We start from the raw sequence: 14,186 nt of genomic DNA, 5'->3' as shown, positions 1-14,186 counted from the left end.
AGTCAACAACGCGACAGCGCCACTCAGCGGCCACCGACGAGTATGACACCTTTCTCGGTAAGTTTCTGTTGTGTGCATCAATTCACGAACATTTTTAAGTCATCACTTTGACAAGATATAAAGTAGCAATTTAAAGAACAACTATCAAACACTTTGTGATCAGATCACCTTTAATATCAGGCTCAGCATGACAAGATCTTCGCTCATACGCTGTGGGGCAAAATCCACATAATGAGTGGATAGGTTATAAAAGAAAACATTACAAGAAGTTAAATATGTTTATGCCGTGCAGAAAAAAATGTACAAAAATGTTAGGCGTGAGTCAGGTTAAGGCAAAATTAGATAAGCATACAATATTGGACGATACTTATTTTAAAATAAAAAAGACAATTACATGTTTATATACAAGTACACAAAGATACTGCAATTTGGAGCCCTGGCTTCCTGGGGTTGGAAAAATAAATTTATGAGTACAAATGTTTTGTAACATATCAAAAACAAGATATATTTATATCTCGACATTATATTTGGACAAAAATCACTCAGGATTTTAGAGAGGAGCAGAGATGTGTCCTGAAAATGAACACACTTCCCCCCAAAAAGCTTCGTTTTGTACTGTCAACACAGAGGTCAATAATGTCCACCTGTGTTGATTTTTTGGTCTAATTTTGACTTTTGGTGTCAGAGGCACTCTTGGTGATTTTGCTGGAAACATTTGATTTGATTGCATTTAGGTAAGATGTCAAAAAGTTCAACACATGTTCTGAAAATCTGGGAACAGACCAAATTGCCTCTTTCACTTCTGCACACTACTACGTTACCCATAATGCCATTCCACAAGACTAATTTCACTCTGCTAGTGTGGTTGTGACCAGGCAGAGGGCAACATTTTCCCACAATGCAATGCAAAATTCAAATGGAGGCACTTGGAATTAAACTCCAAACCAGCAAGTCCAGTTTAGACAGGCTGAGTCAGGTTCAAATAATCTCTCATATTTAAGCACAGTGAGTCAGATTCAAATGATTTAAATAAGGTTTAACTGTTTTGATCTGGGTTAAAATACAAACTAAATTGTCTGGAAAATTCTCTAACACTGAATTTGATTCACTCATCCTGTTCAAACAGGCTGGGTCAGGCTTAGACGCTCCTATTCAGGGCTATACTCTGAATCGGGTCAGGTGTAAATGATCTGGGTTTATGTGCTTCGAGTCAGATGCAAACATGAGTCTAGTTTAAAGACTTTGTCAGATTTTTACCCCAAACGAGCCGAGATTCAACCACTAAAAGTCTTTTGATTTGCGTTCACACATCAGGAAAATGGGGAGAAAACGTGTTATTGTTATTTCAGACATATTTAGTTGAGGAAGAGACACATTTGTAACTCTTAGCTCAGTATTTCAGAGCCTTTTGAGTTTTAAAAATCTCTTGAAGTGCAACTTTGTTACTAGGAAGGAGAAGTGTAAAGCTCTTTTGGGAATATGTGGAAACATTGTGAGACATGTTATGCTGAAACGATTCAAAATAATCCAGAAGAGCTCGTAAAATCCTCAGCCCTTCACACGTTCTCTGCTTTTTTCCCTTTTGGTATCCTAGAGAAGAAAACATCACAGATGGCTGTCCTGATATTTGGTTTTAAAACATTCAAGTGAGTTTTCGTCACATTTCCTGTCTACTAAAAATCTACTTTTTCAGGAATAAAAGAGAGAAGTGCTCTGACAGCTCAGGACTGGATGAAGCAGGTTTGTTACAATCTAAGTGCTGTGTTGTTCCTAAAATTGATGCTGAATTGGTGAAGGGTTTGTGTGTTTTCCTTTTTTTTTCCTCATTTAAATATACAAATAGCTGCCTTCATCCGTTTTTACTTCTGTGATTCGCTGCCGGACGACTGTCAATATTCCCGCCGGAAAAGATTAATCTCATAGACAGAAATGGGAAAAGGGACGGAATCATTGAGTTGACATCCTGGGCGTTTGGTTTCATACAGTCCTCAGTCTGAATTTATCAGGATGGATCTCACACTGAATCAGCTGAATTGAAAGGCCCCATGACCTGCTGCTTCTGGAGGCTCTTATATTGGCCTTAATGGTCCCCGATGACTGTATCTGAGGACTTTTTCTCTAAATTTGGCCTGCAGGCAACAAGCCTGTCCCACAAGGAGCTTTCCATAGGAGGCACCAAGTTTTCAGGTCCGCCCAACTGAGCTTTTATATTCCCAATGGTGGAGAACAATCTCAGACCAGGTCTGTTGCCATTTTGAGCCACTGGGGGACCGTAGTTAGGCGAGGAGAACTCAGATTAATGTTAAAAAAAACTCTTATCGATTGAAAACGTCATGCCATGGGGCCTTTACCAGAATTATTTCTTTCTAATAAAGCTTGTGTTGTTTCAGATAAATGATCAATGCTTTGGCAAATACTTTAAGAAGGAACAGTGCAAAAATATCTCAATGATTGGCCTCGGGGGCTTAAGGCCATGGCTGGATCTGCTTTGGGTTGTCCGCCAGGTTCCACCGCAGTTTTCAATCCTCGTCCCCCTAGTGGAGGGATTCTGAATTGTCAACAGACTGTCCCAGTTTAAAGTGAAACAGTTCTGTCAGTTTTAGGGACTATCTATATTTGTCTTCCCCTAAAACAGTAAAAAACAACGAAAAACAAACAAAAAAACAACAACAAACTGGCTCAATGACTAAAGCTCTGTTTAAAAAAGGCACTAAGAAGCAGCGGAATCTGTGAATCATCTGGAGTTTTAATCCTAAAAGTCATCTGTGGAAGGTTGAAAAAGTGTTTTTGTTGTGCGTTTTTTTCATTTTATACCCTGCTCTGCGAAGCCTCTGCGGAACAGTCAAGAGTTGAAATGAACAAAATCAAGACGCATTCTCAAAAAGGACAAAACAACAGCAACAATAAAATATAAAGGTAGGTAAATGTTTTCCTTCTGAGCGCTCAATATAGGAAACAGTTTTTTCCAGGTGCTGCGGGTCAGAGGTTTTTTTTGTGTTTTCTGGAGTGTCCTCATCCTTTATGCCAGGGAAACAAACTCCTCTGTTGCTGATCGGCTCTGAAAGCCTCACAACATCTCACATCCGTGAACAGAGGTGCTTGCCTGCTCATCTGTGTTACTTTTTTATAACTTACATTCTATTCATGCGCTTTATCGACATGCTTCTACAAAAAATAAATCAAACTTGCTCTTTCCAAATCCACCACCAGGAGGAAAAGTGAGAATAAACACAGCAATTTCCATACAAACCTGAGGCTGACCTTTGAAAACTCAGAGTTTGCTCTAGAACCCGGAGACTAATATCACGTGATTCATCTGAACACCTCTGCATTAACGCAGATGTTTGCATGAAACATAATTAGCTGATTTAAATCTTTTAGTTAATAAGGTGGATAAAAGCCAATTCCCCTCAAACATCATCAACTTCTTTCTACGTGCAATCTTCTAAGATGGTTAAACACCTAAAATCATCTCTAGTCTTCCAATGTCACCGGATATTTCAACACAGAACTTTAAGAAAATCTCCCCCAAATGCAGGCAGGTTAACACCAAGTTCCTTCCACCCAGTTTTAACCTGGATGTCAGTTATTTCTTTTTCAACAGGAGGTCTTCAACAGGATGATTCCTTGGAGGAAACAGCAGCTGACTGCAGTCACAGTGTGTGTTTTGTGCCACAAGGGGGCAGTAATGAACTCAGAAGAAGGTGCTGGTAAACGTATGTGGCCGCTCACGGACGGTCTGAGATAAAGGATGAGGACCTTCGAAAAACATAAAAACAGGGGAGATGGCTTCTTTTCTGGGGTCACAAATGTAAGGACAGGCAAGAGAGGCAGACTTGTGGTTTCAATAGCTGAAGATGAGAGACTGAATGAGCTGAAGCCACATCTTTCCATCAACAATTCAGATCCACATCAATCAGCTGGGGGAAGGGCGGGGGCTCCTATGACGGTGTTCGTTCAAAAAAATGTTTCTTCCTCTTCCGCAGCTGATCAAACATCCAGAACATAAAGAAAAAGTTAACGTTGCAGAGATTCAGCTCCCTGACTGTCCTCGCCGATTCAGTCGCAGCCACAACCCTCTGCCATCCCGACCTCACCGTGGCTCAGTTGTTCTCCGAGTAGTAAGCGTTCCCATTGGGCACCGAGGAGAAGGGGAAACCTCCATTCCCAGTAACTGGATGGCTGTTGATCTGTGAAACCAGAAGATGCACATGGAGCAAAGATGTCTGCGTAGATTCTCAATCATCCAGGTCATAGATATCCAAGGTAGATTTATGTGTCAACTGGACTGTTTTTCTTCTCATATGAAGACGTTTCACCTTCTATCAAGAAGGCTTCTTCAGTTCAGCACTGAAAGCACTGAAGAAGCCTGAAGAACTGAAGAAGCCTTCTGCATAGAAGGCAAACATCTTCAAACAAGAAGAAAAACAGTCCAGTTGACACAGAAAACTACCTTGGAGAGCAGACATCCCGTGGAAAATTGGAAGAGAAAAGACGAAACATTGACAACTTAGAGGTTACGGAGATTCTAATAACAAAAGCCAAAGCTCACCAAACCTTTATATCGACTGCTGATTAACTCGCAGACATGTTTGCTAGTTGGAAACTGCAGACTGGAGCTCTGAATGAGCGTTTCCCCTGCTGTTACCTGAGTGTGCGTGTCGCTGAAGCGTAAGTACTGCTGCTGCTGCACCAGCAGGTCTTCGGGGCCGAGGGCCATGGTCGTTTTGCAGGTCAGCGTGCTCTCGTCAGGGTTCAAGACATTCGCCATCCCCGGGACGGCCACGCCTCCAGGAAGGCCGCGATAGAGACAGGAGGATTTGGAGCCCATCTGGTGAGCGCTGCGGTTAAGCATGTGGCGGGAGGACGAGGACGGGGCAACGTCACCGAACATGCAGGTGCCCGAAGACACGTTCTGCTGAGCAGCATACGCGACGTTAGGAGTCTCTGTGTTCTTAAACGGTGACGCGCCGTTGACGGCGTTCTGGACGGTGACAGCGCCGTGAAGCGGGTCCCTCTGAAAGCCAGGCATCTGGTTGAGGCAGGCACCCACATGTTGGCGCCCATCAGAGGCGTGGTGATGAAGCTGCTGCTGATCCAGTGACCACGACGGTTTGTGACGATCACTGTTCTGGCTCTGAAGGGCAAAGTCTCCCTGAAGGCAGCTCGACGGATTTGCCGCAAACCCCTGCTGGCTTGGGTTATTATCCGCGTAAGAATCCACAAAGTGATCAACCTGATTGGAGTTGGAGCTCCAATGGTTTCCTGGAGAGCTGAAAACCGGATTCTTGTCTTGGAGGCTGGCCGGGGTCCTCATCTGATGGTGGTTCTGGGTTGGCGGAGGCATCTGATTGAAGTGACCCTGGTTGGCCGGTGGCTGCCTGAGGGCAAATGCTCCGAGGCCGCTGTCCTCGACTATCGACTGATCTAGAGTGCAGGCGTCCCCTGGAAGACCAGAGCTTTGCTGGAAACCAATGTGCTGCAAAGTTGGACCGTCTAAACCAGCAGAGCACAGCTGGGGAGGGTCGATGTGGATGAGTTTCATTGTCCCGCAGACTGGAGCCCCCAGCTGGAAACTGAGCTGCCCTCTGTTGGGAAGCAGCTGGTTCTGGGGCTCGCCAGTCCAGCCAAAGTTCTGCTGTCCTGGGACCTCGTGATTGTGGCTCTGCAGGTCCAGCGGGGCCACGCAGGGCGGGATATCATCCAGCTGATCCAGCACCTTGAGCCCGCCCTCCCTCTGGAGCTGCTCTTCCACGTACATCAGGACGTCGTTGCTGAGAATGTCGTTGAGGTCGTCGCTCATGTCGCAAGTGCTCAGCTTCAGCAGGGTGCTCTCCCAACTCTTCAGCTCGTCGGGCTCCACGTCCAGAGCTCTGGTGAGGTCACGCTCCCCCAGGATCTGCTGCAGGCTGTCCATCATGTCCTGAACCGTGGCTTCCGACGTTGTCAGGCTTCCTGTCATGTGCTTGAACGTGGTGTCCAACCAGGCATCTCCAGGGACGCTGAGCGTGGCGTGAGTGTCCTTGAAGGCCAGATCGTTGATGGAGCCGACGGTGTTGTTGTTGTGGTAGAGAGACTGGTCCTGGTTCATCATGCAGCCCAGGATGGAATTGGGGCTGACGGAGGAGTCGTCCAACTTCCTCTGTTTAGGGGCGGAGCAGGGATCGGGTGGTCCGATGGTGGGCATGACATCGTACAGCATCGCCTCGCCGGTGGCAAAATTAAAGGGTAACTGCAGCCGACGGAGATGCAGCTGCTCCTCCCCTTCTTCATTTCTGTCACAGACAAAAATTGCAGGCCGTTTTAAACCGTAACACCTTTTAAAACCAGCAAAAGGTCACAGTTTAGTAGAAACTGTCTCTTTGAACTCACGTCAAAGCTTTCTGTCGAGCCACGATGAAGTCCGGTTTCCCATCCTTGAAGACCAGTCTGGCGTTGGCCTGGACCCAGATCCACGTGCCGTTTTTGGTCAGCAGCCTGAAGACGGTGAAGCCGCTTTCTCCTGTTTTTATCACTGAATTCAACAGAGAAGAACCTTCATCGCTCATCTGTTATCAGACCTTTGGGAGCAAATCTAAGGTTGTGGAAAGACTGGAACTTACTCTTGATGTGGTTGTCGGCGCAATACATCATGTCCGCGGCGTGGATGAAGCTGTAGCCGGAGCCTTTCATACACAGCTCCACTTCATTGTAACCCAGAACCATTTTGCCTCTAGAGAAGAATGAACATGTTGATTCAAGCAGAAATGTTTTCAACCACGAAGCGTCTCCTCTGCGTCTACCTGGTGTCGATGCCCATCGGCGTGAAGTCCAGCTTGTGTTTGGTCTGAAAGATCAAGGTCTTGGCGCGGATCTCCACGATGGACGGCGGCTGCATCGGCGTGGCGACGGCGAACAGAGCCAGCTGCGGGTGAACCAGCGTCCCGTCTTCCGCCATGTGGTTCTGGCCGTGGATGAATTTCAGACGGCCCCGGAAGTTCAGCGCCTTTCGGTCAGAAAACGGTAAGGATCGAATGGCCTCGACATCTACAAGGAGAGTGTGTGAGAGTGTGTTCGGCGCCGTTGTGAGGTTTACCAGGAAGCCGGAGGAGTTGTCGAGGAGGCAGCGGAAACGGCAGCAGAAGTTTCTCTCCAGGAAGGACGAGTTTTCTGGAGGGATGGTCTGGGGGTCGTAGGCCATCACATTTGTGCTGATCTCAACGGAGCTCTGGTCACCTGCGGATTTAATTCGGTGGTTTAACACCATCAGTTCTAACACTTCCTGTGGGAAATTCATGTCTTGGAATGTTTATTATGTTTGCAGATTATTTTTCATTGCTGAGAAAAATCGCATAGTGCCACCTATCGGGCTAGTTGCGTTACTACACAATCCTCATTTCACTGTTTTGACAAGAACAATTTAGCTTGCACTTTTTTTTCCACTCATCCTGACAGAGACACAGGTGTGACACAGGTACACTGAACCCACTGGTGCTGTCGCCGGTGCCGTCTTGCTGGCTGCTGGTTGGGATGAAAGCGAAGTGGAGCTGACTCCTGAAGAGAGCCCGATCGTCCGTGTGGATCAGCTCAAACACGCTCTGGTGGATGACGTCAGACTGAAAGCAGAAGAACAAAAGTACAAGCTGAGAAAAGAAGGAAACACATGAGGGCTCCCAGTGTTACCCAGTTAGCTGTACTTAGGACATGTTTATAGACAGGATCGTTAAAGGCGGTCGTACATACGGGTGACAATCCTAATAGTGGCTGTTGTAGTCCTGTCATACCTTTATTGCTGCCCTGTCCAAACCTCTTGTTTAGACGGAGTAGCAGGAGAAAGTGGGGGCGAGCAGCAGTCGGTGCCATAAGCCCCTTGGCTGGTCTCCAGCTATTATGGGCATATTAGCCTGGAAGTCTTGGCTGCAACGCTGAACTTGGCAGCAGGAACACAAATGTTGATGCTCACAGTCATGTAGGATTTCCCACAGCAGATTTAACACAGATTCACTCTCTCAGACTCTAATGATCGGCGGCGGGTTCAGCAGATCCGCTCACACTCACATTTTTCTTTTACCTGACAGAGGAGATGAGGGCTGGCACGTCGACCAACAACACCCCACCTCTACTGTCTGAAGAACTGAGTATGCCAACCTCAGTATGGTTAAACGAGAGTCCTCTGGGGCCACAAATTAAAGTTTTTCATTTACTAGCGCACATGGATTTAGCAGCAGCTCGAAGAAGAACCACAACTGCTTTGCTGTTGGCCTATTGACGTCTGTTAAAGAGTACTTTTGATTTCCGGCTCATCGTCTTACCTGGTGGAAGCCGAGGAACTCCTGGATGGTCGGGGACGTGTAGAACACATAACCCTCAGCTGTCACCACCAACACGAAGCCGTTGAGGGCCTGAACATGGAAGAAAGAAGGTTACTCAGGGGTTCAACGCCTTCTATGATGTCTGAGAAGCCGAAGGTTCACCTGAAGCAGCAGGTCCCCCTCAGAGAAGCTGACTCCATCGATGGAGGTCGACTGGGAGGAGCCCGAGGAGCTGGAGGGATTGGAGGAAGACGGCAGCGGTGTCGAGATTTTCCCAAACATGATGCTGCGCTCACTGTTCCAGCTGGAGCCGTTCTGGCCATTCTTAATGGAGGCTGCAGGAGAGGGAACATCAGGACCCAAATGGAGATCATTTAATTGATTTCACTCATTTGTTTCTGTTTCAACCACGATCAGGCGAAAACGCAGAAGAGGAACTAAAACAAATAAAGAAACTTTTACTTTCCCAGACATATGAAAAGGTTTTTTAGTGCATCCTGAAAGAAGAGAAATTGGATAATAACCTCTTATTATAAAAAAAAATGGAGCAGCGCAATCACATCTTGAAAACTGGGATTTCTTTATCTGCTGGATCATAAAGAATCACCAGTAGTATCGGTGTTTTCGACCCTCAAATGTGACACATCAACCAAATTTCTACAAGTCTTTTACTGTTTTTCACCGTGGCATCAACTGCTGAGCGTTTTGGGACTTCTGTTGAACCCAAGTGAAAAAAGAAAGTTACATTTGAGAATGAATCGATCTGTTTGAGAACAAAATTACCCTGAAAACCAGAAGAAATCCGTCATTTTCTAATCTTTAGTGATCACGAAGGCTCCCGAGAACTAAATATTCCAATTGGTCTCGATGCTCTCATGCACGAAAATAGGATTTACTGTTCCATTCTGCTAAAAACCCAATTTGTTCCCCTTTTAGGGTCACCAGATAGTAAATCACAATAAGATACCAATCTTACAGATGCTAAACAATCTTGTTATTTATCGGAAGTTTAACACCATCCTCCACACACAGCGAGCATGAACTCAGAGAACCTTTGTCTTTTTGTCCATAAATAAAGTTTTGGTTTCACTGTGGATGGTTTAATCAAGTGGAGACAGTGGAGACAAGTGGAACAGCTCAGGGGGATTCTGAGAAATATGTTAGCAACTTTGACGCTCGTTTTTACATTAACGTGCTATTCGGCATGTCAGGTTTCTTGGTACAAATCAAACAAGTTTGAAGAGAATTTTTCATTTTGCGCTGACACGAGCGCCAAACTCAGAGATCCAAGCTACAGCAGAATTTTATTACCTTCATATATCAGCGACTTGAGCCGAAGTTAGATTCTTTTACGGCTCATCTAGTTCAAACCGAATTGACATATAAACTCTTCAAATAGTAGCACATTAAAAATAGATTCAAAAAATGTTCAGCCCTATTTTAATTATTCCCTTTTAAATTAGAAGTGTGCCACAGATTCGTTGAATGCTCTCTTTTTGAACTTTTAAAGTAATTTCCCAACACATGTTGTGAAACAAACGTGCCTAATTAAGATCTTCGTGTTATAACAGACTCGTTTTTAATCCCGTGGTGCCTCGCTCAGTTTCCTCTCGGGGAAGTTTTTCCCCCTGCGTCATGCCAAAATGTCTCACCGCTCCCACAGCGAGCTGAGAACAGCCCTTAACTTGATTTATGGCTAAACACAACTGCGCCAATCCATTTCATGCAATCTCACATTTCCATACTTTGAATGCAAAATCCCTTTTTCAGCCAGTTCTGTAGTTTGACATTAACGGAGGACATGCAAGTACTCTCACAAAGCACTGAGCTAATACCACCACCACCACAGAAACTGCCTGACATTTTTACGCCTCTGACTCAACAGAACCGCAAAACTGTTCCCTAAATTGAAAAAAGGTCATGTCAAGCTGCTTCTTTAGGGTCAAAAGTTTTTGTTATTGCCAAAAATGGTCAAAATAATGATATTTTAGTTAAAAAATGGACAGTTTCACAGCTAATTGGAAAAGTAGGCACATTTCAATTATCTTGACAAAAACAGAAAGGGGCAAAAAGATGGAAGAGCATTATTACAGCTCAACCAGTCTGAAAATTCACACCTCAAATCAGAAACCGCACCTAACCCCAACATTTAAGGGTGTTTCCAACACAAGATGTTGACCTCAGACCTCCGCTCCTAACATCAGCTTATCTCAGAGATGTCAATTCTCCCGTCTGACACTGAGTGTAAAAGTCACTGCTCAGTTATGAGCAAATATTCTGATCTCCTCCAAAGTCTGTGTCTGTATTACAGCTGTGTTGGGATTAGACAGCACTGAAACCGCGGCCATAATCCCCAAATCTAATCTTAATATAAAACCTTCAGGAACACCAAGACAATGACTGGCAGTCTTTTCTTTCCTGATGTTTATTTAGACCTGACAAAAAGTGACATTTCCAACTGTAATATGCTCAAAATATGAAAACCTAATGAGATCAGCAAATGTGAACCGTTCGCCTACAAACGAAACACAAACAACATGTGGCGTGCACGAGGACAATGGCTGAGTGAAAGATGTGCATTACTCAACACAAACCGCAAGGTTTTTTAATACAATGTGTCCTCAGATTGTTGCCCCAGTGTGTGTGTGTGTGGTGTGTGTGTGTGTGTGTGAGAAAGTGTCTGTCCAGGCATGTCAGGGAGCCAATAACACACGCATAGCTGGAGGCAACCTGATTTAGTTGGCTCAGCTGCTCGGCAACGATGAGCTATTTTAGTATCACAAAAACAGAACTTTAAAACGGGAAGAAAATACCAGCCTGGTGGAATTTCAGGTGTAAACTTTCACATGTGTGACTTCAACAAACACACAGGTGGGATAAAAACTGACAAAAACCAAGACATGTGAAGAATAACAGAAGGGTCCGTTGTAGGGGCCCTGAGGAACTCCTGGCTGTGATTAAAACCAGATCTCTGGTAGAGAGGCCAGATCTCTGGCTGGCAGAGGTGAAACCTGACCGGTCAAAGACCGAACTTATGAAGTCCCTCACCTGAACCACAGTGTGTCATTTCTCCTAAATCAGCGTTTCGGTGCATCTGAAGTTTTCTCCCAAGCTTAGCTCAGGTGACGTTTTCACACTAGCCAGACCCGGAAAAAAGCAGCGTCTCATAGGTTTCCAGGATGTGGACCCCTCCATCATCAAACCCATTAAACAGCTTGTGTAAATAGAACCACCTCTGCCGCCACCCCTCCTTCTGCCACACACCCTCACCCTTCTCCCTTTATCTCCCAACACCGTCTCTGGAGCACTTTTGTGGTTTCTGCCGGCTTTGAAACTCAAGATCTGAATGGAGCCATTGTTCTCCGTAGCTTTGGACTCGAGGATGGAGGGGGCAGATCACTGACACTCTCTCTGTGTCTCTGCAGGTCTGGACAGGACCGTCCAGGACAGAAACGTTCTTGTCTGGTGTTCAGATCTAAACATCCCTCTGAGTATTCCTCTCGCTGGGCTGGGTGTTGCTAACATGTGTCATCTGCTGCGGCGATGTGTGATGTTTCCTGTTTTGTTACGTTGGCTTTGATCGTTGATCAGTGACACTGTTCTGCACAAACAGAACACGGACCACGTTTAATCCAGCACAAATGGCCATCGGACACGGAGCAGCTCTTTCCTAGTACAACGTCAGAATGACTAACACTCCTGCCGCGGTCATACAGTCGACTTTAAAAAGAGCAGATTCAGAAAAATAATTCAGAGAAAAATGCAGCTTTTTCTCTTTCACCTTTATTTCAAATGAAAACAGCGTCTGCAACCTGTTGCATGCTGCAACTTCCTGCTCTTTAAGTCTGATAACCACGAACATTTCACCACAGCTCCACCCAAATGGCGAGCAGGTAGAAAACGGTAAAAACAGCCGCCATCTCTGTGACGAACCTGTGCTCTAGGTGTAAAACAGCAGCTTTCCAAGACCTATTTTCTGATCTGTCTGTCTTTAAGCTGCAGGCTTAAAGGGGTTCTATTCTGTCAAACACACACACACACACACACACACACACACACACACACACACACACACAACCAGAGCGCTGACCTCTGGCTCACTGTGTTAAGGCTGAGTCTGGTGGAGACATCTCAGCGTTTACATTCCAGTGTCTGAACAGCAGGTCACCTTAGCTGATACTAGACCTTACCCCCCCCCCACCCTGAACCCAACACACACACACACACACACACACACACACACACACACCCACAGGGATAACACCGATCACTCAGTAAGTGAAAGTCAACATCATTAGTTCGCCTGTGCAAAACATCAATCTGTAGACGAGTTCAAGGCCGAAGAGTCTGGACAAACGGCATTGTGTGTTTCCAGGATGCCTCGCAGCCCTTCAGTCCACAGGAAGACATGCGCATCACATGGCCGAGTCAACCAGTGGTCAGGAAACTCATGACTTCTGAGAATGTCTGAAAACATAGATACAACCAAGATTCGACTTGTTCCTGGCACCGGTGCTGACAAAGCCCTTAAAAACAGACATCCCAGGGACCCTTTTTCATCATTTCATTTTTTTTAATTTTTTGACATTACTTTGGGAATTTCTATGTTTTATGAAAAAGTACAGTGAGTCTCTCACACTCACTTTACACTCGAAATATTGTCTCTTGCCCGGAACAGAAACGGGCACTGGTCCGACCCTGAAAGATCCATCCGAATGGGGGAGGGAAACGGTGGTGGCTCGTCACGCAGGGGACGGTCCATCCCTTCCCAGCCGGTTCGCCTACAAGCTGGTGCTCTCGTTGGACAGTTCTCTGAGCTGTTTCCTCGTTTTGCCCATGTGCTTCTTCAACCGAAAGATCTCGGGGTCGGTCAGGTCCGATGCAGCTCTGTGTTTTATCCAGTGGCTGTCGGGGACATATACCCCCAGGTCAGGGCCCCTCATGCCTTTAGTCTGTCTGAGGAAACTCTTGATCATACTTATGGGGTACAAATCATCCCTCTCACTGTCCACCGCCATGTTTGACAGTTCACTGCCATCAGACGTGTACTCCTGGTCGCTGGTATCTGTGGCAGCAGCTGCATCCTCACTTGTACCCGCACTCACCTCCCCCAGCTCACCTGTGCTAACATTCACCTCACCCTGCTCACCTGTGGTCATTCCTCCCTCACCCAGCTCGCCAGCCATTTTCCCTGGCGCCCCACGCTCAACTGTCTCCTGCCCCACTTCACCTACTGCTACACCCTGTTCACCGGTTTGACCCGTGTCTCCCATCTCTCCTGCGTCACCCAGTTCACTTATTTCACTCATTCCATCCCCAGCCTCACCACTCTCACCAGTCACCTCCACCACCATCTCCACATTCTCCCTCTCTCCACTCACCTCAGTCACACGCACACACTCACTCCGTTTTCTCTCTGCCTTCGACTGCATCTCCGCACCGGAGCAGCGGGGGGTCCCTCCGCACCGCCGACGCCTCGCCGCCGAAACGGGCCGCGGGGCCGGAGGTTCCGGCGCCACCGCGTCAAGGACGCCCCACAAACTCGCTAAACTAAGATAAAACTACGAGAACCCACAATAAATAAACTATATTCACTAACATTCACAATCACACAGTAAAGGACAGAAAAAGGAAAACACGTTTTACACAATTCCTCGTTCGCTCTCTCTCTCCCACTCACACACCACCAAAGAAAGAAAGAAAGAAAGAAAGAAAGAAAGAAAGAAAGAAAGAAAGAAAAACATACAAACGATGGAAATACGGCTAATTTGCAGCAGTGGCTGCTTATTTTCAAAGTCTCTCCCCTTCCAAAACACACTCTCATACACACACACACACACACACACACACACACTTAGCCTCGCGTGCGAACTTTCAATCCCCGACATCCTGAGT

General features: G+C 46.1%; 1 protein-coding gene across 1 annotated transcript in view; it reads right to left on the bottom strand.

The window, feature by feature from the left end:
- Nucleotides 1-152: 152 nt before the first annotated feature.
- ahr2 (aryl hydrocarbon receptor 2) overlaps nt 153-14,186 on the bottom strand; it is a 40,474-nt gene continuing 26,440 nt past the window's right edge. Inside the window, exons 4-12 of the mRNA XM_057026302.1 lie at nt 8,454-8,626; nt 8,292-8,381; nt 7,469-7,595; nt 7,076-7,215; nt 6,783-6,985; nt 6,603-6,712; nt 6,373-6,514; nt 4,649-6,275; nt 153-4,190 (exon numbers count right to left, since the gene is read on the bottom strand). Coding sequence (XP_056882282.1) covers nt 4,104-4,190; nt 4,649-6,275; nt 6,373-6,514; nt 6,603-6,712; nt 6,783-6,985; nt 7,076-7,215; nt 7,469-7,595; nt 8,292-8,381; nt 8,454-8,626 — 2,699 coding nt within the window. The 3' untranslated portion in view covers nt 153-4,103. The remainder of the gene's footprint in view (nt 4,191-4,648; nt 6,276-6,372; nt 6,515-6,602; nt 6,713-6,782; nt 6,986-7,075; nt 7,216-7,468; nt 7,596-8,291; nt 8,382-8,453; nt 8,627-14,186) is intronic.

The sequence above is a fragment of the Takifugu flavidus genome, chromosome 3 (assembly GCF_003711565.1).
Source record: "Takifugu flavidus isolate HTHZ2018 chromosome 3, ASM371156v2, whole genome shotgun sequence".
NCBI classification, from domain to species: domain Eukaryota; kingdom Metazoa; phylum Chordata; class Actinopteri; order Tetraodontiformes; family Tetraodontidae; genus Takifugu; species Takifugu flavidus.
The sequence above is the reverse complement of the archived record's forward strand: the minus strand, read 5'-3'. Positions and strand labels throughout refer to the sequence as shown.